This window comes from Lontra canadensis, unplaced genomic scaffold (assembly GCF_010015895.1).
Source record: "Lontra canadensis isolate GAN:19392208 unplaced genomic scaffold, GSC_riverotter_1.0 scaffold26, whole genome shotgun sequence".
NCBI classification, from domain to species: Eukaryota; Metazoa; Chordata; class Mammalia; order Carnivora; family Mustelidae; genus Lontra; species Lontra canadensis.
In genome coordinates, this window is record NW_022631020.1 from 19014641 (window position 1) to 19041573 (window position 26933).

The following is a 26933-nucleotide window of genomic DNA, read 5'->3' on the forward strand; positions in this document are numbered from 1 at the left end:
AGATGAAATTAATAATAGGGATAAAAAAGCTTTCTACAAAATGATGAACAATTCTAAACATGTATGCATCAATAATATAGTCTTTTTTTTTTTAAGAATTTATTTATTTATTTGACAGAGAGATCACAAGTAGGCAGAGAGGCAGGCAGAGAGAGAGGAGGAAGCAGGCTCCCTGCCGAGCAGAGAGCCTGATGTGGCGCTTGATCCCAGGACCCTGGGATCATGACCTGAGCCGAAGGCAGAGGCTTTAACCCACTGAGCCACCCAGCCGCCCCTCAATAATATAGTCTTAAAAATAATAGGTAAAAATTGACAGAACTGCAAGGAGAAATAGGAAAAAAAAAACATAATTACAGTCTAAGATTGTTTCACACCTTTAACAACTAAATATTCCTACATAACAAACCAACCTAAAACTCATCGGATGAAAACAGTTGCCTATTGGCTGACTACCCTGTGGGTCAGCGGTTTGGGTGAGGCTCCAAACATACAAGTCACCCTGTTGGTATATTTGTGAGCTCACCAGAATCTATACAGATACCGTATCCATTTGTTTGGTGATTTTATTTGTGAGTGACCTCATTACTTTTTCCCTAAAAGATAGTACAAAACATAATTAGTGAAAGCATGTTTTGGGTATGATTTGGTTTTAGTTTTCTTGCTTGCATTTCTGTTACGTAACTGTCTTTACTGTCTACATAACACTTCTAAGTATACATAATTTTTTTGTGTGTGGGGAAAGTCCTTTTCAGTATGCAGACTGATCAACTCGCTTTCCATTTCTGTGTTAGGAGAAGGATACAAGAGTATGTGAACATCCCCTCTCGGATATAGTGATTGCCGGGGAAGCTGCTCATCCTTTACCACACACATTTCACCGCTTACTTCAGACAATCTCCGATCTTATGATGTCTCTCCCCAGTGGCAGTTCATTACAGCAAATGGCCCTAAGGTAATTTTACATCTAAGTGTTCTAGGTACCGTGGAGAAGAGATTTTATGTAGTATTCAAACACAAAATGCTTGAAAGACCTTGTTAAATAGTAAGATACAAAGACTTCTTCTTAGCTCACACCTGTTTGCCCCTCTATAAAATGAGGTTAATACACTCTTGATGCTCTGAATTATCAGTCTGTAACAGTTTTCCTCACATCCCAACCCACTTCTACCCCAAGTCACTTGTCTCAGTGCTACCCAAGAGGAGATTTTTGTTTTTGTTTTTTCCCAAATATATTTAAATATATTTAAATTGCGTATTTTTTAAAAACCCACTCCTCTGTACTCCCCCGGCCACCTCCATCCCACTCCCCAATGACTGGTGCTTATTCCAAAGGGGATGGTCAGTTATTTGCTATAGAATGAGTGATATAAACCTGGTCCTCCCCACTCCCGTGGATGGTTAGCTCACTGCTATGTTTTAGAATGAACTCTTGTGGAAACAAAAAGAGCTTGGGCCTATGTCTCTGGGAGTGCACCTGGGAGGCCCCTCGAGCCAGGAAGATGGGGTGTGCTGTTCCCATTTTACAGAGGCAGAGACTAAGGATGTGAGAGGTCACTTGGCTAAGGCCATGAAGCTACTAAGTACCTGATTCCCCCCATCTACTCCTTCTGGCCCTGTGTAACCCACTTGGTCTTCTGTGATCCTACAGCTCCCACTCAGAGCAGCAAATGTCTTTGCTGCAAGTGAGGGAGTGAGCTTTTCAGTGAAGAATTGTGTCCTTCATCTTGTCCCCTACATTTTATGCCATCATATAAAATTTTCCATTACTTAAGAGAAGACCTTTATATGTCATAAAAGGGAGAGAGAGAACGAAGTCTCAGAAACAGAAATTAAAATATTGATTTTGAATTGAAAAGAATTTTGAGAAAAATGGAACCTTAGTTATATACAAGGTAGGGGAGCATCACCTACTTTTAAGTCTAAGCCTGCTAATATTTTAACATTACTTCTACATTGTGAACCTTGTTATCAGATCTACATATGGAGCCACACATATAAATGAATGCTCCATTGACGTTTGTAAGCTGTAAGGTGATGGAGTGATTTTTGGCTACCCACAGCCCTAATAATAAGACTAGCAGAGGGAAGATTGTGTTTCCTCCTCACAAGATTTTTGAAGTGTAGGATGTGTTATATACACTCTGATGAATTAGTATAGAATTCTAAAACTAATAAATTTGAGAGGCTGTTTCAGTTGGGTTAACACTTGTCTAACTGCAAATTTGATCTATTACCTTTTTTGTTTCTATACCTTTTATCTTCATGGCTACAGAAGCAAATTTCTTTATATGTAAACGTATTTTTCTATATGTAAAATGAGCAAACTTTCTTTAGGTCTTACCTTGTTCCAAAGAAATTACCTTTATTTCTCAGAAAAAGGCAGTGATATTATTTCCTAATTTTTTTCCCATTTCTGTTTTTCACCTGGAACATTAAGTTTTTTTGGAATACTAACTATGGAGTGCTTTTCCAGGAATTCCTTAGAAATTATTTAATGTTTTGCTTATACCTTTTTAGGTGCTGGAGTCTGAAATTCAAGCAGTCTGATCACCAGTTCCTCCATCAGAGTAATGTCTTTCATCACATTAACAATATTTTGTCAAAATCAGATGATGGAGATAGTGAAGAAAGTTTTAGCATCAGTATTCAGTCTGGCTTTGAAGCAATGAGTCAGGTCAGTCATTGACCAGCTGTCCTGTGTCATCCCGCTAACATTCAACAGTGTGTAGAAGGAGAAACTGCAAGTTACTCCTAAACAATTCAGTTCATTTGTTTCTTACCTCATGTCTTATTTGTTTTATTACCAGGAAAGATTTCCATTTCAGTGTTGTAATAACGTGCATTTGTTTCCGGTAGGAATTGTGCATAGTAATGTGCCTAAAGGACTTAACCAGCATTGTTGACATAAAAACTTCAAGCCGACCTGCCATGATTGGCAGTTTGACAGATGGTTCTACAGAAACCTTTTGGGAATCAGGAGATGAGGATAAAAACAAAACTAAGAACATCACCATCAACTGTGTAAAAGGAATCAATGCCCGCTACGTATCTGTCCATGTGGACAATTCCCGAGATCTCGGGGTAAGAAAGGAAACTTAATTTGTGGCTCATTAGTTCTTTTCAGACCGTCAGTGACTGTGCCCTGTGAACTCTGAGTTTAGCAAAAAGATTTTCAGGTAGAACTTTACCAAACAACATTTTTATGTTTCCCAAATAAATCTTAAATCTAAAAACAGATTAAGAGGACTGGGGCACTATGGAATACCAATTCTAAAAAGAGATGTGATACAAATAACACCCTGGCTCCCAGCTAAGCAGAATAAATGAATGCACTATAACTGCCTACACACGTGCCCTTGTTTCAGCTCTTCTCTTGGCCTGGAAGTCCTCACCTTAAACTCTGCCTATCAGATTCTTCCAGAATCTTGAAAGACCAGGAAAAAGTTCCTCTCCCAGGACCTCTTCTATAAAAATTACTCTTTCCAGAGTTCTGCATGACTCAGTCAGTTAAGTGTCTGCCTGAAGCTCAAGTCATGATCCCAGGGTCCTGCTCAGAGGAGAACCTTCTTCTCCCTCTCCTCCCCACTCATGTTCTATCTCTGTTGCTATCTCTGTCTCTCTGAAATAAATAAAATCTTTTTTTAACAATTTACTCTTTCTCTTCTCTAGGTTCTTTTTTTATATTACTCTGATGGCACTTAATACACTTTGACCTATTATATAATTAGCTCTCAGTTTCCAACCCTCACTCTTAGCTTTCACAGCATTGGTGGTGGGGTATCTAGACTACCGTGAATAATCATAATTTGTATTCTTCCTAACACTAGCCTGTTCACATGTTTCAACTGAATTTAGTCCTCCTTGACAAAAGGCAGTAAACAAAGGAAAAAGAGTCCTATCTACTGGACTGTTGAGAACCAAGAAGCACCAGCTGCCCCACATGCTTCTACCCCCATTCCTGGGGAAGGAACTCCTTAGAATTTTTCCCTCAGAAGGGTTGTGGCTTGCTAGCAAAAACAGTATTAATAAATCCCCTTTGAGGGGCACCTGGGTGGCTCAGTGGGTTAAAGCCTCTGCCTTTGGCTCAGGTCATGATCTCAGGGTCCTGGGATCATGCCCCATATCGGGCTCTCTGCTCAGCAGGGAGCCTGCTTCCCCCCCCCCCGCCCCGCCCTCTCTGCCTGCCTTTCTGCCTACTTGTGATCTCTGTCTGTCAAATGAATAAATTAAATCTTTAAAAATAAGTAAATAAATAAATCAATCCCCTTTGACCATTGCCAGCTTTCTCCCATTCCATTCATGTATTTCCTTTCCCAGAAGGAGCCAGAGTGGTGGGGTTGGGTCTTGGATAACCCGTATAGGATGCCAACGTCAGAAGTCCAGTCTCCCTTCAACATTCCTTGCCATCCACAGCCATCCCTAACTCCTGTTCCCTGGCAGTGAATAAGAAAAGGAGGTTTAGCTAATATATCATAAGGCGTATCTCCTTTTTGGTGCCAAGAGTTTCATTTGGCACAACTAGAAAGTCAAGTGTAAGAAATCAAAACATTTTTCTAGCTAGAATTTACTGTATAGTACAAAGTTATGTATAATTCATGGTATATTTTAAGCCAGGACATACTCTCCGTCAGAACAATGATGGCAGTCAATTTGACATTTTTCCCTTTTAGGGAGAGAATCGTAGCAATACTCGTTTTTAAAAGCCCTAGTAGGGGGGCGCCTGGGTGGCTCAGTGGGTTAAGGCCTTAACCTTAGGCTTCGGCTCGGGTCATGGTCCTGGGATCCTGGGATCAAGCCCCACATTGGGCTTCTGCTCAGCAGGGAGCCTGCTTCCCCTCCTCTCTCTCTCTGCCTGCCTCTCTGCCTACTTGTGATCTGTGTCTGTCAAATAAATAAAATCTTAAAAAACAAATTAAAAAGATAAAAAAAATAAAAGCCCCAGTAGGTAAGCCAATATCTGCTTTCCTTTTAAGAAACCTTCTCTGAGTTACAAGTATCCTTGAGGCTGATGTACCTCTGTGTCCCCACCTGCCCACAACCAGTGCCTCATACACAGCAATTGTTGGAATTGCATTAGCCTAGACCTGATATATAGCTAAGTATGCAGTTCTCTCAGGAATTAATGTGCTAATCTGTTCCTTGATGTGCCTTGCATAAAAGTTACTCAACTTTAGGGTCTCTGGCTCTAGTACTAGAATGATTCTTTTCAGTACTTAAAGATTCTGAACTTCTGTTTGATATTTATTTCATGTGTTAATTAATGTTCCTTCCCTAGTGTGGCAAGGATCTCGAGAGGATAGAACCCGTCATTTTCATACATCCTTCTCCAAGTCTGTAAGGCAGTCTGTGTACATTGTGACACTCACAAGTATTTGTTGGTTAAGTCACCTACCTTCCTTGCTTTTACCTCCAGAAGCAATGAAAGTATAGCAGAGAGAGTGGGACAGGAGTGGCAAACAGAGTTATGAAAGGTCTCATGATAGGGATAGAATTTAAATCATTAGACTTTGGGGGCGCCTGAGTGGCTCAGCTGGTTAATTAAGCATCTGCCTTTGGCTCAGGTCATGATCCTGGGTCCTGGGATCGAGTCCCGTGTCAGGCTCTGTATCAGGCTCCCTGCTCAGTGGGTAGTCTATCTGTCCCTCTGCCCCTTTCCCCTCTCATGCTCTTTCTTTTTCACTCACTCACTCTCAAATAAATAAATCTTTAAAAAAAATCAGTCTTTAGATTTTGGATAAAAAAAGGGAATGCCAAGCTCCTCTTTCAGAGCCCATGGAGACTGAAGGTAGAATTTGTGAGAATAAGGCAAGACTGGAGTTTTAAGAATGTGGTTGGTCGGGCAGAGGGAGTGAGGTCAGTTGGGAAGAAAAATGACAGTTACTATTAATGTGGTATTGGTAGCCCATAAGAAACCATTGTAAATTCAGGACCAGGAATATAGGATAATAATTGTTGTGAATTGTCTATTTTAGAATAAAGTTACCTCAATGACCTTCTTAACTGGCAAAGCAGTAGAAGATTTGTGCAGAATAAAGCAGGTAATTAAAATTTTGTCATTAAATTTTGTGCTACCCAGGGAGAAATTCTTCTCAGCCTCCACTGTTAAATTCTAATTTTGGCATGCTACCAAAGTATTATAGAAAATCATCTGTTTATAAAACACTAACCTGACAAATATTCCAGATATAGGAACATTTATAACCATTCTGTGCTAAACATCTTATCCATTAGTGCCCTAAATGTTCTCCTGCCACGAACACTTATACTGTACCTACAGTCCTCCAATCTGCCTCCACCTCCCTTCAAAGATGCAGGGTACCTTAAATGCATCATAGATCCAATTCAAAATGAACACCTATACTTCAGGTTAAAATGTAGATTATTGTCCTCCAGCCTGAATCTATTACTTAGAACACTGAAACTGTATCCAGGCTGCAAGTTGATCTTATAAACCATCTTTAGAAACAAGTTAGATTTTATTTGGGTGTGTATCTGAGATTCTGTATAAACTGACTTGTGTTAGTGAAACTTTATCAGAGTTCTTCTGTAGCAACTTTATCCCATAAATGTTGACCACTTGTTTTGCTTTGTTTTTCAAATCATGGACAGAATGAATTGAGATTTTGGATTAAATAATTAATTTTGTTTAAAAGGCTAAAAAATTTAGGGAAATAATCCTATTCAGTGAGGTACTATTTATTTATACTTAATGCTCTTTCTAGAAAATTGACATTATCAATCAAAATAATACCAATTTAGATGTCTACGTAAATAATGTAGAAGTCCCAGCTCCTTTCTCTTTGACATCAAATAACCGTAAGAATGGTTTTCATATTATCAGGTGAATAGTGTCAAAACCATTTCACAGTGCATTGAACTTTAATCCTTGGAAAAAAAGTTTCACTCTCAGTGAAATAAGAAATCATAAAAGTGAAGTTACATATAATTTTTCTTCAAAAGTAAAACATATTAAGTAACTGCACATCAAAAATCCTCTTTTTTTAAAAAATTCATCTTTAAATGTTGCTTTAATGTGAAGATGCACCCCCCCCAAAAAAAATGCACAAAACAGGGCCCCATGCTGATCTTGTGAGTGCTCCTACTCATAGTCAGTATACGGAAAGGACAGTCACATATAAAGTTATTAGTGATGTTACTTATATAACTTGTCCCTGGAAAGTGCTCAGACCTGCATTTTAATTCTCAGCTCCATCTCATACTAAGAATCCTTTAACCTGTGTTAACCTCACTTCATCTGTGTAATAGTACTGTAGTATTACTTACCCTCACAAGGTTTAAGTAAGATAATCAGCATGAAGTAACACGGTAAACCTTGGTCTCTGCACAAGTTTTTGTGATTTGAGCTTGCTGTTATTAGCGCTAAGTCTAGGATAGTGATAAGAGAGTGAGACAGCTGTATCAGGTTTCTATCCCTCTTCTGTTATGCTAGGTTGATCTGGATTCCAGGCACATTGGTTGGGTAACAAGTGAACTCCCAGGAGGGGATAATCACATCATCAAGATTGAATTAAAGGGCCCAGAAAATACACTGAGAGTTCGACAAGTAAAAGTCCTGGGCTGGAAGGATGGCGAAAGCACCAAAATTGCTGGCCAGATTTCAGCCAGTGTGGCCCAGCAAAGAAACTGCGAAGCCGAGACTCTGCGAGTGTTCAGACTTATTACATCTCAAGTGAGTGTCCTTACTCCATAATCTAGCACAGGATGCCCTGAAATAAAATCTTACTCAATAGTAATACCAAAACAGTAACAAAATACTTTGTAAAACTTGTTAGAGATGGCTGGCAACAGATGTGACCCATTTTCTCTTCTTCTCATACATAGCCCAAAACTCCTGTGTTTCATTTTGCACTCGTAATTCTTAAAAATATAGCAAGGATAGCATAGTAATATTATAAAACCTGCAGAATTAGCTCATGCATCCTTTAGCTTCCACACTAATAACTACTGCCATTGATCCCATCTCATGCTCCTGTCTTCATCAGGTATTTGGAAAGCTCATCTCTGGAGATGCTGAGCCCACACCAGAACAAGAGGAAAAAGCACTACTGTCCTCACCTGAAGGAGAGGAAAAAGTATACAATGTATTTATTTGTATTCTAAAGATATTTATTTCCCTTTTTCATTTTCTTACTTTTGTTCAGTGAAATTACCTATTGCTATGTATTTTAATGGATAGGTGGTAGTTTATATGCAGTTAATATTTTTTACTTTAATTAGAAGATGAAGAAACTATCAAAAGAAATTATTTGTTTATATATGATCTAGCTAGCATTATAAGTAACAACAAAATTTCCTCTGTATCTTGGGCTGTTGTGTTCAAGTGTTGGGATTTGTAAAATCAGCTTAGTTGCTTACTGTATTGTGTGCCGTCGATGATCTCCTTCCTCCATTTACTCTGCCTTTCACAGTCTCGGTCAAAAATACTGTCTCCTCGAAGAATCTTCTTTAAGATTTCCCCTGCAAAATATGCAGTTTTCCTTCTGCTCAACTTCATCATAGTTTCTATGAGTCTCTTCTCGATTTCTTCCATATGTTTACTTGTACACAGATTTGTCTCTTCTACTGAATCATAGCTTCTTAAAAACCAAGTACATATCTGATTTGTCTTTATATCCATGGCATAAACACACATGCATTCAGTCTATTTTTATTGGAATAACCTGTTCTTTATCTTGTTCTTGAAATTTCTTTTAAAATGTGGTTGCCTTTACTTATTTGTTCTGTTCTAAAGCACTATACCCAAGAAGAAAACCTCACCTATTTCCAAAAAGAGGTCAAGCCTGACTGGTCTCAATATTCTTATGTTGTTAGATGTTACAGATAATCACCTTGGCAGCTCTTTGAAAGATAATTTCAAGGACTTAATGTAGTCTAGCTCTGTGCCTTCTGGTGTAGTAATGTCTAAGTCATCCACATCTTTCTATTTGGGCTCCATAGAAAATAAGATTTTATAAAGTCTGGTTGTTTCTTCTAGCATCCTGTGGCGATATCATTTGAATGACTGTAAGACTGTGTGATTATTCATTGAATCAACCGAATTTTAGCAAATGGTGATTTTGTGCTAAGTAACTATGGTCATTGGTACCAAGCCCTCAGAAAACTGTGTGTTTTCTTAGATGTGAACCTTTCACACAACCCCAAAAAAGAAATCAGTAGGGATACTGTATTGCATATAATCTATTTTTTATGTATGTGAAAACATTGCACATGTCACAGGGTTTCAGAATATGTTGAAAGTATTATGCCCTGCAGCAGTCAGAGGAGGCTTTGGGTAGGTATTGGGTATGACTTGGACTGGAAAGGGAATGAGTCAGAGTTAGCATGACAGAAGGGATTTGAGCAAGCTCTTTGAAGAGGCTGGACTAACAGTAGGAGAGTGTAGTTTGAGATGTTAAAGTTGATTGGGAAAGTTTATGCTAGTGGTAAGCTGCCCATGAAATAGCATAATTATTAAGAGAATCATTTTTTACATCAGGTTTTTGAAGTAGAATTTAGATAAGGAAAAAATTCATCCTTTTAAACTGTATTGTTTGATGAATTTTGACCAATATATGCAGTCGTAAAATCATCACTCGTAAAATGTCCCTCTGGGTGTTTTGCAGTCAGTCCTCTCACCTCATGCCTAGATCCTGGCAACCACTGAACTATTTTCTGCTCCTGGAGTGTTGCCTTTCCCCAGATGTCATATAAATGGAACCAGATAGAATGTAACCTTTTCTTATGGTTTCTTTCTTTTGGTATAATGATGTTAGAGATTCATCCATGTAGGAACACACCTATCAGTAGTTGTTTCTTTTGGTTGCTGAGAAGTGTTCCATTATGTGGATTTACCATAATTTGTTTATTCTTTGACCTTTTGATGGATACTTATGTTGTTTCTTTGTTGGCTGTTAATAAATAAAGCTGATTTTTGTATGGGTATGTTTTCATTTTTCTTGGGTAAATACCTGTGAGTAGAATTGCTGGGTTGTATGGTAAGTGTATGTTTAACTTTGTAAGAAACTGCTGAATTCTTTCCAAAGTGATTGAACCAATTTGCATTTTTACCAGCAGTGTATAAGATTTCCAGTTGCTCCACATTCTCTCAAAAGCGCTTAGGATTGTCACTCTTTTTAATGTTGGCCATTGTAGTAGGTATGTAGCAATATCTCATTGTGGTTTTAATATGGATTTCTCTGATGATTAGTAATGTTGAGTAAATTTTCATGTGCTTATTTGCCATCACTTTATTTAGTGAAGTATCTGTTCAAATTTTTTACCCCTATTTTTTTATATTAGGTTGTAAGATTTTTTATATATATATCTATTGAAGATAAAGACTCCTTAGCCAATATGCGTTTTCAGATATTTTCTCCTACTCTGTGGTTTATCTTTCAGGGACAGAAGTTCTTTGGGGTTTTTTGTTTGTTTTTTTGGGAACAGAAGTTTTTGATCTTGAGGAAGTATAATTCAGTCTGTTTTTTTCTAAATGACTTGTGATTTTTTTATCTTACCTAAACTTTAATGTCACAAAGATTTTCTTCTAAAAGCAATAGAGTTTTAATTCTTTTGTTTATAGCCATATACATTTTAAGTTAATTTTTCTTTATAGTGTGAGGTCAGAGTTGTTTCATTTATTTTTTTTTAATCTTTTTATTCTATTAGGATGGTGGATTTTTTTTAGATTTTATTTATTAAAGAGAGAAAGCACGAGTAGGATGAAAGGCAGAGGGAGAAGCAGACTCCCTGCTGAGCAGGTAGCCCAGTACAGGGCTCTGTCTCAGAACCCTTGAGATTATGACCTGAGCCAAAGGCAGATGTTTAAACTACTGAGCCACCCAGAATTTCATTTATTTTTGCGTGTAGGTAGCCAGTTGTTCCACCACCATTTGTTGAAAAAATTATCCTTTATCAATAATAAATTCACCATAAATATGTCGGTCTGTTTCTGTATTCTGCACTCTTTGCATCGATCTATATGTATATTCTTACACCAACATCAGACTGTCTTGATCACTGCAGCTTATGGAAATCATGAGATCAGATTCCAACCCGGTTCTTTTTTAAGTTATTTTGGCTATTCTAGGCCCTTTATATTTTCATATAAAGCTTAGAACCAGCTTGTCTTTTCCTCTTCTTAAAAAAAAAAAAAAAAAAAAAAAAAAAAAAACCTAGAATATTGATTGTAGCTGTACCAAATTGCTAAGTGATTTGGGGATAATTGACATCTTAGTAATATTAAGTGTTCCTATCCATGAATATGATATATTTCTCCATTTATCTAGATCTTCTTTAATTTTTGTCAGCAATGTTTTGTAGTTCATTGTACAGGTCTTATACACATCTTGATCCCTAAATAATTATATTAATAATAACAATAATCTGTAAATAATAATTGTTTTTGATGATATGCAAATGGTATTTTTTATTTCACTTTTCAGTTCATTTCTAGTATGTAAAAATATAATTGTGATCTTCTTAAATTCACTTCTTAGTTCTAGAAGGATTTTTTTTGTAGACTTTTTAGGATTTTCTTCATAGATAATCATGTTGTCTGCAAAGAAAGTTGGTTTTACTTCCTTCCCAGCCCATATGCCTTAAATTTCTTTTCTTGTGTTAGTGTAATAGCTACGACCTTCAATATCAAGTGGTGACATCAGACATCTTTGCCTTTTCTGGATCTTAATAGGAAATATTCAGTCTTTACCATGAAGTGTGATGTTAGCTGTAGATATTTTGTAAATGCGCTAGTCAGATTGAAGATGTTTCTTTCTATTCCTAGTTTTCTGAGAGTTTTTATCAAATGGTATTCTTTTTTTTTTTTTTTTAAGATTTTTATTTATTTAGTTGACAGACACAGCGAGAGAGGGAACACAAGCAGAGGGAGTGGGAGAGGGAGAAGCAGGCTTCCTGTGGAGCAGAGAGCCCAATATGGGGCTCAATCCCAGGACCCTGGGATCACGACCTGAGCCGAAGGCAGACACTTAATGACTGAGCCACCCAGGTGCCCCTCAAGTGGATATTCTTAAATATTTTTCTTTTTATGCATTAAGATAATCCGTATATTGTTATATGTTAGTAGATATGTCAGTGTATTTTTCTTTAATAAAAGGAAGCTAATGAACTAGGGGAGTGATAACTAAAAGGTATAGTGTTTCTTTTTTGGAGTGATGAAAATGCTCTGAAATTAACTGTGGTGATAGTTGCACATTTTTTAATATACTGTAAACCATTAAATTGTATTTTTTTTTAAGATTTTATTTATTTATTTGACAGAGATCACAAGTAGGCAGAGAGGCAGGCAGAGAGAGAGAGAGGAAGGCAAGCAGGCTCCCTGCTGAGCAGAGAGCCCCATGCAGAGCTCGATCCCAGGACCCTGGGATCATGACCTGAGCCGAAGGCAGAGGTTTTAACCCACTGAGCCACCCAGGCACCCCTGAATTGTATATTTTAAATGACTGAATAGTATGTTAACTATATCTCCTAGCTATTTTTTTAATTATGTTGGTCACCATATGGTACATCATTAGTTTTTTGTTTTGTTCTACTTTTTTAAGATTTTATTTATTTGACAGCGAGAGCAAGTGAGAGAGGGAATACAAGCTGGGGGACTGGAAGAGAGAGAAGCAGGCTTCCCGCTGAGCAGGGAGCCTGATGCGGGGCTAGATCCCAGGACCCTGGGATCATGACCGAGCCGAAGGCAGACACTCAACTACTGCCCACAGGCACCCCACATCATTCGATTTTTATGTAACATTCCACGATTCATTGTTTGCATATAACACCCAGTTCTCCATGTAATACGTGCCCTCCTTAATACCCATGAGGGGACTAACCCGTCCCTCCACCCCGCCTCCACTCTGAAACCCTCAATTTGTTTCCTGGAGTCCATAGTCTCTCCTGGTTCGTCTCCCCCTCTGACTTCCCCCTCTTCATTTTTCCTTTCCTTCTAATGTCCTCCGTGCTATTCCTTATGTTCCACATGTAAGTGAAACCATATGATAATTGTCTTTCTCTGCCTAACTTATTTCACTTAGCATAATCCCCTCGAGTTCCATCTATGTCAGTGCAAATGGTGGCTATTCATCCTTTCTGATGGCTGAGTAATGCTCCATTGTATATCTCAAAGCTATTTAAGAAAATTCTGAAAGAACTTTTAAAATAAGAAGATAAAGTAACTGTATAAAAAGAACTCATTTGTTAATGTATAATCTAGCTAGCATTTCAATTAGCAAGAGAATTATTCTACCACTGTGCTTTCTTTAACAGATACAAGGCTAATGCAGTTATCTGTTCTTGACTGAACTTTGATAGTTTTGTGCTTCAAGTATTTTCTCATTTCATCTAAGTTGCTAAATTGTTTGGTCTAAGTTGTTAATAAAATACCCTTATTATTCTTTTAATATCAATAGAATCTATAGTGATGTATCTTCTTTTATTTCTTCTTTCCATCTGCTTTGTGTTTGATTTGTTCTTTTTCTAGTTTCAGAGACTTGAGATCTTTTTATATAAGTACTGGTACGGTTTTCTTTTTAGCACTGCTTAGGTCGAGTGTTACAAATTTTGGTGTGTTGGTTATAAGTTCTTTCTCTTTTCATTAGTTCAGAATATTTTTTTTATTTCCATTTTGATTTCTTCCTTGACCCCTGGATAATTTAGAAGTTTCTTGTTTAGTTTCTAAATATTTGGGGATTTTTCAAATAGCTTTCTGTTACTAATTTCTAGTATAATTCACTGGAGTCAAAGAATCTACTTTGTATAATTTCAGGCCTTTTAAAATTGTTAAATTTGAATTCTGACTCACATATTTTAGCGAATATCTACATGCACTTGAAAAGAACTCGAACTCTGCTTTTGTTTTGTGAGGAGACTCTATAATTATCAGTTCAATTTGGTTGATAGTTTTGTTCAAGTCTTCAGGAGCTTTACTGGTTATCATTTGTTCATTTACTTATTCTTTCAAGTGCAGAGAAAGTTTTGAAGTGTCCACCTGTATATGTACTTGTCTATTTGGGTTTTAGTTAACCTGGTTGCAAACTTCATCTGTCTGATAGGCACCAAAATTTATATGGTTTTGTAGATGATCAGCTCTTTTTCATAAGGTTGGCATTGCATGCTCTTGTAAGAGCTTTCTCTATCCTAAGAAAAGTGAAACTGAGAGTCATTTTTTATTCTTAGAAGAGAAACTTTGCGTTACTTTCCTTACCTGTAAAATCAAACATCATATTTACCTTATGGGCTTGTTCTGAAGGTTAAGTAAGAATATGTGTGTGTGTGTGATAACTATATGGCTGTGTATCTGAACCTTAGGAGAGTACCTTTCACATAATAAGCACTATAAAATGTCAGCCTTTATTTCTCTTCTTATGATAAGTTTCTTTGACTCCTGTTAGCAGTAGATTAGCCTACTCTAAGAATACCATTATCATAGAGTTCTGTTAGGATATTTCCCTTTTAATCAAATACCATTTTCTGAGTTGTTCTAATAACTAAATGTAGATCTCACAATTTAGAAATAGATGTAATTAAAGTGAATCAAATTGACAGATTAAAGAAGTTCATGAAAAAGTAGTATGCTTCTCTGGATTTCTTAAATTCAGAAATTTTTCTTTTTTTTTTATAGTCAACATTAGCCAATAGTGGTTTCTTCAAACCTTACCCTTTGTCTTAGTGTTACAGACCTCAATTTAAAATAAATTCACCTTATAAAAAATACCTGCATAGTTAATTCTCAAGATACTTTAAGTTCAAATATACAAATTTTATTCAAAGAGCCTGGTGGGGTTTTTTTTCTTCCCTTTTTGTGTGTAAAGGCAACATCAGACGCTGACCTGAAAGAACATATGGTTGGAATCATATTCAGCAGGAGTAAGCTGACTAATTTACAAAAACAGGTTGGTAAATAGCCATTTCATGGTCTTCATCAGTTTTTGTTTTTAGGGTGTAAAGTATTTTCCAAAATTTATGGAAGCTTTTTTATGCTGACTCTTTTTTATAGGTCCTGTAGACTGTATCTGCCTTTTTCTAGAGATGAAAGAGTATATAGGCATACCTGGATCACTTTAAAGATTTTGTTATGAATGTTAAGTTTCTTACCTTACTACTATTTATTATTTCTCATTTTCAGGTAGATTGTTTTATTTTAGTGTCAAATATCCAGCTATATCAAAGTTCATTTGCATTTTCTGTGTTCCTTTTCCCACTGTTTTTTTGTGTCAGTTGATTTTTTTTTTCCTGAGCGATTATAGTGTTAACTAAATCAGTGTTAATATTTTTAATTATAAAGGGTGGGGTAGTGCTAAATTGTTCATATAATGGAGTACCTAGATAACATAATAATCAGTCCTTCAGAAGTCAAATAAAACATTGGTTTTAAATTAGCCCATCATTTTAACTTTCAACATGTTAAATCTTATTTAAATAAATAAATTTATTTGTGCTTTGTCTTTTTAACAATGTATCATTGAATCTTAGATTCTACCAGTTATAAAATGTGCTGTATTTCATGTATCACTAAAAAAAGAAAATTTGCTGCCAGTTACATTATGAATGCCATCAATTATAAAACACGTTATGAATAGAAATGCTAATGATATCTGGAAGGAAATATGGCTTAGAAGTAATAAATTATGGTAATTTGTTTTTGTTTGATGTCTTCAACCACAGGCAGGGGTAGTGGCAACTTGTATATAAATAGTTTCTACATAGTAGTTGGTTTAAATGTTAAGATTTTTATTCTGCTAGAATTTCTGCTAGGAATCTGCTAGATTTTCTTAATTTTTTATAAGATGAATTAAGATGGTATGATGGAGAATTAATGGGGAGAAAGAATTAAATTGACTATCAACTAACATTCCTGTCTTTTTTTTTTTTTTTTTTTTTTTTTTTACTAGAAGTAGTGCATCAGGTTTGCAGGTAGGTTTTTACATATCCTTTGTGTTGTCTTTAAATAGGTGTGTGCTCACATCGTCCAGGCTATTCGCATGGAAGCCACCAGAGTTCGCGAAGAATGGGAACATGCTATATCAAGCAAAGAAAATGCCAATTCTCAGCCCAATGATGAAGATGCCTCCTCTGATGCTTACTGCTTTGAGCTGCTCTCTATGGTCTTAGCCCTGAGTGGCTCTAACGTGGGCCGCCAGTATCTGGCTCAGCAGCTAACTCTGCTCCAGGATCTCTTTTCACTGCTCCATACGGCCTCTCCTCGAGTCCAGAGACAGGTGACTGGTCATTCCACCTACCTTTTGGCTTACTTGTTCCTCAAAACACTTAAAAATTACATTATCAAAGAGAATCACCTTAGGGTCTTAACTGTTGATCTTTATTGTTTGTTACTTGGTTATTTGGATTGCATTTTAACTCCATGCTTTTTATTTTTGACTCATTGTAATGAGAATATGGAAGAACAGAATATGTTCTATTTTACTACTATGCTGTTGCAATAAAGAATATCCTGTCTACTAATCGTCTTGTTACCATGGGATGTGTAATGTTTCTTTATTCCTGACCAAATAAAGACATGTTTTTTTCTTGCTGCCCTGGAGGGGTAATTATACCACTTCAGAAATTAAAATAGTGTTTAAATCATATTTTTGTCCTTCTGAAAGCTTTTGGAGTCCTAGAACAGCCATTAGGCTCGTTTTTAAAAAATGAGAACTTTAGAACAACAGTCTTTAAGACGAATTCTTTCCTTTTATTTTTCTTATCAGGTAACCTCCTTACTAAGACGAGTGTTGCCTGAGGTGACCCCTAATCGTCTGGCCAGCATCATAGGAGTAAAATCCCTTCCCCCAGCAGATATCAGTGATATCATTCACTCAACAGAAAAAGGAGATTGGAATAAACTAGGTATCTTGGACATGTTTCTGGGATGCATTGCCAAAGCACTCACAGTACAGCTAAAAGCCAAAGGAACTACCATCACAGGAACAGCTGGTACCACTGTGGGCAAAGGTGTTACCACAGTTACTCTTCCAATGATTTTCAATTCCAGGTTGGTCATTGCATCTGCTTTAGTAATAAAATAGTAAATCCTATTTGGAGAATTAGAACAGGATTTCAAATTCCATCTTGTTTGCTTGTTTACCAAATAGAAGCCATAAACAACTAATGCATGTATAAAAGAGAATGCTGTATATAACCAAGGTGTAGTTTCAAGTTAATGGGGAGAGGAAGGTATGTTCGTATGTTGAATATAATGTTGGAATACTTCTCATGTAGAAAAAATATTGTAGGCCCCTATCTCACACCATATACAAAAGTAAACTTGAGATCAATTAAAGCTTTATGTATATTTCCTTTAAAAATCTACTAGGACAAATTAAAGAAGAATATATTTGTAATCTTCAATCCAGGAAGACCTCCTTAAAACATAGAATACAAATGTCACAGAGGAAAAATTCTCAGATTTGGCTACATAAAAATGAAGGATAATTATATGAAAGTGTTTTTAAAATATAAACTGACCAGAAAATATTTAACACCTATATAGTAGAGAATAAATTATTAGTCATAATATTTAAAAAATGACTACAAATTAATGAGAAAAGACAAACAACTAATAGAAAAATATATGACAAGAGACTTAGTTCCAAGAAGAAAAATTACAAATGCCAGTAGACAAAGGAAAAGACACTTAACTGGGAATCAGAGGTATGTAGATTAAAACATTAGGATAATATCTTTGTCTGGGCAGCATTATGAAGATAGGCATTTTTTAATGGCATCTAATGTAGATTACTACAGCCTTTTTGGATGTCAGTTTAATAACATCACTGTGTTTAAAATATGCCTATCCTTTGACCTACCAGTTCTACTTCTAGATGTTTATACATGTGTACAAAAATATATACAAGGAAGTTTGTTACAGAATTTTGTATAACAGCAGAAGATTAGACATCCGGAACAGTCTAGTCAAAGAGCCAGTGCATGATATTAAGTAACACCAGAATATAAATCAGTGTGTTGTTTTCTTCATCTTAGATAGTCTTACAAAAGAAAAAAAAAGTCAGCTGAAATAAAGAGTAATATACTCACTAATAGAATTGACATATTCTGGTGCGAGCTCTTAATGTCTCTCTCTATGTGGATTGGTAACAAATAGTTTGTGGTCTATGAATATGCTTTGAACAGCTCTGTTTTAGAAGATGCAGGCTACAAAAATAATATACAAACAAATACGTGGAAGGGAACATGTATCAGAATAGCTACTCTCGGGGTTGGAGTTGAATATCTTCGGGTGATATTTTGATTAATTTCTTTTTAAAATTCTTTAGTTGTTTGAATCACTTAAAAAATTAAAATGCATGCTGAAATTTAGCAGTTTTCCTCGTATTTATCTGTAACTGTCACTGGTTGGTTTGCAAATGCTGACTTTTCTTTGTAGTTATGTCCGTCGAGGTGAAAGTCATTGGTGGATGAAGGGCTCAACTCCTACCCAGATCTCAGAGATCATCATTAAACTTATCAAGGATATGGCCGCAGTGAGTTCCTGTCCTCCTGATCATTATGTCACCGAAGCACAGTCAAAATCTGATTAAAAGAAGGAGCTTTTTCTGCTACCTTAATAGCAGAAGTACATTGGTGTTATTTTGCTTTACTTAAAGCCTCTGTTTAGTAGGTTAACTATCGTGCCATCTGTCTTTTCAGTCAGTGATTAATTTGTCCTTTGGGAAAACTGTTCATTTCAAGCTTTCCAGTTAATTTACTTGAGAATCGTTACATTAGGCTTTTAAGACTTAAAAACTTAAAAAATGAAATACACCTTTTTTGAGCCTGACAAATCAAAACCCTAAAGGAAAAACAAAAGTTTCTCATTCTCTTTAGTTCTCCTGGTATATAAACCTTTTACTCTTCTTTATTAATATTCTCTGTCATTGTCGTTAGATGTTCTTTTCGGCGAGATCTGGGAGTGTGGAGAAAAGGGAATTACTTCTCAAAGTACCGGGCTCTTATTGGTTGCTCCACAATGCTAGTTTCCTCACATTCCATTATATTTTCAGGCTCATGAGGGCAAGATGCTGTGGAATGTGAGCTTCTGAAAGAGAGATCAGACAAAACATCTTGGAGGAGGAGGAAGTGGAACTGCCTCTTAAGAGACTGATAGCAAATGGATGGGACGCAAGAGAGGATATTCTGGGGATATAGGAAGTTCTGTCACTTTTCCCAACAGCAAGGACATTTCCTCAATTGGAAAAATGGAGAACTTTCTCACTTTTCAATAAGTCTTTCTCAGCATGTTCACTGGATGAAAATACCAAGGAAAAATATTTAGGAACACCTAAATTCTATGGTAGTCAGGTGTTTATGTTCAGCAAAAACCAAGTTATTAGTTGTAGGGTCACCTGGGTGGCTCAGTCAGTTAAGTGTCTGTCTTCGGCTCCAGTCATGATCTCAGGGTCCTGGGATCGAGCCCTGCGTCAGGCTCTCTGCTCAGTGGGGAGCCTGCTTCTCCCTCTCCTTATGCTCCCCCTGCTTGTTCTCTTGCTCTGTCTCTCAAATAAATAAATAAATAAAATCTTTTTAAATAAATAAAGAGGTTTTTTTCTTTTTATTTGAACCCATTTATACTCTCCAGTTCTAGTATTCATGTAAAAGCAATTCACTTATCTATATAAATTTTGTGTTCAATAACAAGTCTTCGTAATCAAAATTTCTGGAGCATAGATACTTTAGTGCTACTTTTTTAAAAAAGATTTTATTTATTTATTTTGGGAGAGAGAGTGAAAGAGAGCATGAGAGGGGAGAAGGTCAGAGGGAGAAGCAGACTCCCCGCAGAGCTTGGAGCCCAATGCAGGACTCGATGCAGGACTCGATCCCCGGACTCCAGGATCATGACCTGAGCTGAAGGCTGTGGCTTAACCAACTGAGCCACCCAGGCCCCCGATACTTCAATACTTCTGTTATGTTTTTATCTAAATGTAAGAGAAAATACTCTTGAGCTCTATAGAAAAAGAGTATTGAGAACCTGATTTTTTATTTACTTTCCAATCATTAAAATAGTGATTAGAAGTTGAATTTTTCATAGCGTTGTGAAGGATTTTTATTTCAGAAGTATGCCCCTGAATCTAAAGCCGCACTCACAGGGGCACGTGGTAGCTCAGTTGGTTGATCGTCCAGCTCTTGATTTCCAGCTCACATCATGATCTCAGGGTCATGAGATTGAGCCCCACAGCGGGCTCCTTACTCAACAGGGAGTCTTCTTTCTTCTTCTCCCTCTCCCTCTGCTCTTCCCCCGACTCATGCACTCTCTCTCTGAGACTCTCTCCCTCTCTTTCCCTCTCTCTCTCAAATAAATAAATAAAATCTTTTTTTAAAAGTTGCACTAACAAATCTTTCCTTTTGATGAGTTTTATCTAAGAGAAGAGAATTTAATATTACTATTATACATGTCTGGTTACTTATTCTCTCTTTCTCAATAGGGTCATCTGTCTGAAGCATGGTCCCGAGTGACAAAAAATGCCATTGCAGAAACCATCATTGCCTTGACCAAGATGGAGGAAGAATTTAGATCTCCAGTGAGATGTATTGCAACAACTAGGGTAGGAGTTTCTTTTTATGTGGTCTTTATCATTGCAGTAATTAGTTTGAACAAACTTAAATGAATAAGTCAGCTTAATCCAATTTTTTACCAAATACTGTATTTACTGAAAAAGTGTGAAAGGCTTTTTTGAATTATGAACTAAGTATGGTGGTTATAAACACTCACTGTTGTGTTCTTTATTTTGTTTTTGTTATTTTGCGGGAGGCTAAAGATCAACTGGTTAGAAAAGGCTAAGTTCCATTATTTTGTCTTTCTAGTAAAGTCGTTACTGTAGCTTACACAGTAAACTCAGTGTCAGCCTTATGCTCAGATAGACTGAAACTCCTTCAAAGACAAGGCCCTCCCTTACTCGTTTGGTATGGCCTAATTATTCTAAAGCAGAGCCTACCTATTGGATTTACAGACCTTACTTTTTAAAAAGCAAAAAGTGTAAGCCCTGAACAAGGTGGGGCAGACTCTCTTAGCTAGAGAGTAGGATTGCATTCTTCAGGTGAGACATCTATAGTCACTTTGACCTACCAAATTTCATGTCCCGTGTACATCCAAAAGAGATTAAGGGTTTCCTTGAAGCAGGGCAGTGTGGCAGCATTAGGAAGAAGTAAACACTGACAGAAATTGCTTGATTTAATCTTCTGAAGTCTGGAAAGGAAGACAGATTGTCTTTCTCTGGGGCAGGAAAAGCTGCTTGATGCTGTGCTGCTGGTGAGTGGACCTGTGAAGCAGTTCCTCGAACAGCAGAGTTCTAGCACCACGCACGCACATGCTTTCCTTCTGCACCCCCGTTTCTCCTTGCACACTTCATATTTCTATTTCTCCTTTTTCTGTTTTTCCTTGTCTTCCTCTTCATGTCCGGTGACACTCATATGCACTTCTTAAATAACTCTTTTCCAGTAATGAAAAATATATCCTTCCGTGAAAAACTGAAGCTCACCCTTTAAGCCCCAGAAAGTTTTAAACTGTTTCTGAGGCCTATTTTCTAAAGTTTGCTAGACATTTACTTACTTCTGATGAAGTATACCAAGGATAGTGCTAGGCATTTAGGGGTATACAGAGACTTCTGAGGAGCTGTTATTATCCAGAAGGATTTAATATGTACCCACCCACTCATGGGACTGTGTCAAATTAAAGTCATTGTGCCACCTTGCTTGGAACATAGTGCCTCAGGCAGATGACACTAGATGGGAAAATTTGCAAGAAGCATCGGTACATGGGGCGCCTGGGTGGCTCAGTGGGTTAAGCCGCTGCCTTCGGCTCAGGTCGTGATCTCGGGGTCCTGGGATCGAGTCCCGCATCGGGCTCTCTGCTCGGCGGGGAGCCTGCTTCCCTCTCTCTCTCTCTGCCTGCCTTTCTGTCTACTTGTGATCTCTCTCTGTCAAATCAATAAATAAAATCTTTAAAAAAAAAAAAAAGAAGCATCGGTACAGTAAATACTGAATATGTAAATTCATTTACTGATATATTGCTTCCTTAGTAGACCAATAAAGGATGTTATATGTCAGGTAAAAACCAAAATGGTTCATCCAGCAGCAGTCAGTAAATATTTGAGTGCCTACTGTGCCTGTGGCCCATACAGCAGTGAGCACGTGTGCCTGGTACCTGCGTGCCAGTGGGTATCCATGTATTTTCAAATTCAGCTAGCATTTATTGAGCTGTTACAATGTGTCAAGCAGTCAGTACTTTACAAGTCTTCTCTGAAAATTCAGGATTGTGACAGCCTTTCCTTTTAATAGCTCTGGCTTGCTCTAGCTTCACTGTGCGTGCTGGACCAGGACCACGTAGATCGCCTCTCTTCGGGGAGATGGATGGGAAAGGATGGACAGCAAAAACAAATGGTAAGACCAGAATTGTTTTACAAAAATGTATCTTGTTTTTCTTTATAAGTAAGCTCTAGCTTAGCATTTTTAAAAAATTTTTAAATTTTTAAATTTTTAAAAAGCACCTGCAAGTCCAAATTCCACAATTAGCAGAAAATTGTGGCACGTTGCCCATGGTCATCTCACAAGTCTGTTTCACTTAGGGTCCCCTCTTCATAGTGTGTTAGAGGCTTTAATTACATAAAAGAGCTTTATCAGTCTTATGGTAAGAAGGAAATAAGAGCAGTAAGTGAGGCACCATGACATATCATTTATTCACAAATACACAGTACTTAAAGTAGTTTGATAGGTATCCCTAGGCGCACTGGGAGGGAAGACTTTATAAAGGCCCTTTCAACATTTTCTCACTAAGGTTCAAGTTTCAAAATGAATCATTTATTCATTTAGCATACAGAATGTTTGAACATAGGGGGAAGAAAGTTGCTTAACTCATTAATCAAAGTATACATGCTTATTTTATTAATCATTGAAACTGTTCAGCACATTAATTATTGAATTAGGGGCTTTTGTACTTGAATACACTTGCCATAATTCTGTTTAATGTTCAGATTTTAAATTCCTAATAGACTTCAGAACAATAACGTTATTGTTGTGAATAAATTACATTCCATTTTTATGAGCATCTGGGACATTCTTGCAAATGTAACATGACATGTGAAAATGCCTTGTTTCAGCCTATGTGTGACAACCATGATGATGGAGAAACTGCAGCCATCATCTTATGCAACGTATGTGGAAATCTGTGCACTGACTGTGACAGATTCCTTCATCTTCATCGGCGAACCAAGACTCATCAAAGACAGGTGCCGGCTTCTGTCTGTACATGCAGAGCAGTATCTGTAGCATAGGATACATTCAGTAAATTTTAAAATAAATGTGGGAAGGAGGCTTGCTGTGATGGGAAGAAAGGGACTTTGCGGTCAGAGCCTCAGTGGAGTTCCTAGCCGCCTCATTTATCACTGTGTAAATCAAGACAGTCGGCTAACCTGAGACTTAGTTTCCACATTTATAAAAATGGGGTCATTGTCAAGATTCAGAACAAGACTGGAAATGTCCAGAACTTCTTAGAGTGCTTAGTAAATAAAAACTATTATTGTTATTGAGTAATTAAATTTTATACTTCCTTCTTCAGAGTGAAAAATAAAATATTTTTCCCTTTTCTTTAATGAAACAATAGGTCTTCAAAGAAGAAGAAGAAGCTATCAAGGTTGACCTTCATGAAGGTTGTGGTAGAACCAAATTGTTCTGGTTGATGGCACTAGCAGATTCTAAAACAATGAAGGCGATGGTGGAATTCCGAGAGCACACAGGTAGTGGAGGATTTAGGATTGAACCATGCCTGCTGCTTAGGATTTAACTTGATGTTCTTTACTTACTGTGAATTACTTAATGTGGATTATTTTGAGTATTCTGATAACTATGGCATCATTAATTACTGTCTGTTGTTACATGTGCTGGACAATGTTCTATAGCAGAGAGGCATTAGACTTCAAGTAAGGAGATCTGCTTTGTCACTGACTAGATATGTGCCCTCGAGCAAGTCATTTTATCTCCAAAACACATGGTTTTCTAAAGTAAATCTGGTTGAGATTCTCAGCTTAAAGTTACATTGAATCTTAGAGATTCTTAATTTTCAGTACTTCTACAGTCTGACTGACACAAATTTATGATGTTGGAGTTAGTAAAAATCTGAACAAACACAACTCCACTCATATTAATTTTTTATGCTACGAGAGCGTGGTCTTTTTTTCTCCTACTTGATTTTTTCTCCTATAGTCTATCAGGGTCATATATTACATTAATAAATGTTCTAATGTTGAACCATCCTTGTATTCATGAGTAAAGCTATCCTTTTTAAAAATCTATTTTTCCTGTAAATATTGCTGAATTCCATTTATTACTGTTACATTTAGAATTTTGGTATCTGTGTTTTAAAATGAGTTTGGTCTGCATTCATATCTTCCTGTCTTTTTTCCTGTTGTTCTCTTCTTGTTTTATGGCTTGCGTTCCTTCTCTGACTGTTTCAGACATTTAATTTCCTTTTCATATTGCTCTGTCAGTACTAGTCCCTTGGATGGGAATTCTTCTTTTTTTCAAGTTTTCATATTCTCTAACAATAGGTTTTCTTCTATGCCTTGTAATTTTATTATTATAGAAATTCTTAAAGGTTTATCTTTCTTCTGTATATTCTTACATAACCTTTATTATTCTGTTTTGTGTGGAACTATGCTTTTGGAGCTGGGATTTGCCTTATCTGCTCAACCTCCTATGTGTTTGACTTCTAATAGGTCTTTAGTTTCTTGTCCTTTTTTTTGTGTTTAGTTACCTTATAATTAGGATGTCTTACAACCCTTCCACTGTAAAACTGCCAGGCTGGTTTCCCAGTGATAGCAAACTGATACAAACCTGATTTTCCTGTAGGTTTTTTCTATTAGTTGTGTTAAAATATGTAGAAAACCTATTCTTGAGGATTTTTCTTTTTCTTCTTGAACCTAGGCAAGCCAACCACAAGTAGCTCAGAAGCATGCCGCTTCTGTGGTTCCAGGAGTGGAACAGAGTTATCCGCTGTTGGCAGTGTGTGTTCTGATGCAGACTGCCAGGTGAGTATGTGCTTAGATAGTCAGGCTGTCCCAGTAAGGAGTAGCATGTATTCCCTCGTGATGTATTTACTTCATGTTAAATAAGAGTTAGAGCTCAGCTCATCATCACTTCAGTTTTCTAAATTAATATAATCCCCATGTCAAGACCTAAATGCTTTATCAGAGCTAGAGAATGGATCAGATAAATTTCTCAAACCCCAATAGACAGTGTGTGTTTATCAGCTTTCACCATAATAAATATTTAATGTTTGCTCTTGTGCTAGAAAAAGGTAAAAATCTATGGACTACATTTCCTTGACCTCTTACCTACTTTATTCACTTATTTCCCTACAATCAACTTCCAGTATTTGAGAGTTCTTTAGTCCTGAACATCCATACACATATTTCATGCCATCCAGGTATTTTCAGTTCCTCGTTTCAGTTAGCAAGAACTTGGATAGGGCCCAGCTAATGAAAGAGACCTGTATGTTGTTTATACCCATTTTAGTGAGGGGATAGGTGGTGATTGGGAGATTATATATCCAGAAATTTTTTGCTTCATGACTACACACAAAAGTAAATAGATTAAAATTATATTTCCCTTTTTATCAGCATTCCCTTTATGTGAAGTGAAATTTTTTTAATCACATTAAAAGAAAAATTACACCCTGAAAATTTTAAATTAAAATTTAGAAATTACACAATAAAAAAATTTGCTAATAATCCTTAAGTTATATTCAGTTAAAGAATAAAAATAGGGACACCTGGGTGGCTCAGTGAGTGAAGTGTCTGCCCTCAGTTCAGTGGGATAGAGCCTCCCATAGGCTCCTTGCCCAGCAGGGAGCCTGCTTCTTCCTCTCCCTTTGCCCCTCCCCTGCTTGCTTTCTCTCTCTCTCTCTCAAATAAATAAATAAAATTTTAAAAAGGTGATGGGATGCCTGGGTGGCTCAGTCAGTTAAGCATCTGCCTTCAGCTAAGGTCATGATCCCAGGGTCCTGGGATCCGAGCACCGAGTTGGGCTCCTTGCTCAGCGGGGAGCTTGCTTCTCCCTCTGCCTTCTCTGCCTGCTGCCCCTCATGCTTCTGGGAGCTCTCTCGCTCTCACCCACTCTCTTTTATATAAATAAAATCTTTTTTGAAAAAAAGAATAAAAATGACTTTATTAATATATAGCCTTAATATGTATTTCCTGTGGGAAATATCTGAGAACATTAATTTAATTGATATAATTATCAGGGTGTGTGCCTTTTTGATATTTTCTATGCCATTATAATTTATCTCTGATAGGAATATGCTAAGATAGCCTGTAGTAAGACGCATCCCTGTGGCCATCCATGTGGAGGTGTCAAGAATGAAGAGCACTGTCTGCCCTGTCTACATGGCTGTGACAAAAGCGCCACCACGCTGAAGCAGGACGCCGATGACATGTGCATGATCTGCTTCACCGAGGCGCTCTCGGCAGCACCAGCTATTCAGGTTGTCTCAGCTTGTAAAGCACGTGGTGTGCCTGGAGTCGAACATGGGAAATAGAAGTACATCTGTGAGAGAAACAGATCCCCGGATGCTTACGTCCTTGGGGGAAAATGTGCCCCGAGTACCTCCCCGCGTTTTGAGGGGCCGATTCCGTCCCTATATGTTCTGTTTCCATTTTGTGTGCTCAGCTTTACTTTGTCATTTGTGTGAGCCTATATAATCAATAGAATGTATAAAATGTTCATAGGGAGGAAAAAACAATTAGATTATCTAGTAACTACTGTATTCTTAATTTCCAAAACCCAGAATGGTAGCACTGTGTGATTGGTGTATACATAGTGGTACACACCTCTCCATACATAATGTATATGCCTACATCTATAATATTAGTGATATTATTGAAGTTACTGTTTGCTAAATATATCTTTTTAAATTTGACCACTGGTTTATATTTTCAGTTCTTATG

The 26933-nt window shown here is 37.0% G+C and overlaps 1 protein-coding gene across 13 annotated transcripts in view; it reads left to right on the plus strand.

Annotated features, from left to right (window-relative positions):
* Positions 1-26933, plus strand: part of MYCBP2 (MYC binding protein 2) — a 262254-nt gene that overhangs the window by 224070 nt on the left and 11251 nt on the right. For 11 of the 13 annotated variants that reach the window (XM_032864195.1, XM_032864197.1, XM_032864202.1 and 8 more), the window contains 16 exons: positions 792-952; positions 2518-2674; positions 2857-3081; positions 5973-6038; positions 7451-7690; positions 8004-8102; positions 14814-14894; positions 15954-16220; positions 16710-16993; positions 18386-18482; positions 20421-20540; positions 22273-22374; positions 23091-23219; positions 23594-23726; positions 24913-25016; positions 26282-26470. In XM_032864195.1, coding sequence (XP_032720086.1) covers positions 792-952; positions 2518-2674; positions 2857-3081; positions 5973-6038; positions 7451-7690; positions 8004-8102; positions 14814-14894; positions 15954-16220; positions 16710-16993; positions 18386-18482; positions 20421-20540; positions 22273-22374; positions 23091-23219; positions 23594-23726; positions 24913-25016; positions 26282-26470 — 2454 coding nt within the window. The remainder of the gene's footprint in view (positions 1-791; positions 953-2517; positions 2675-2856; positions 3082-5972; positions 6039-7450; positions 7691-8003; positions 8103-14813; positions 14895-15953; positions 16221-16709; positions 16994-18385; positions 18483-20420; positions 20541-22272; positions 22375-23090; positions 23220-23593; positions 23727-24912; positions 25017-26281; positions 26471-26933) is intronic. The other 2 variants (XM_032864196.1, XM_032864207.1) reach the window with 1 other exon arrangement.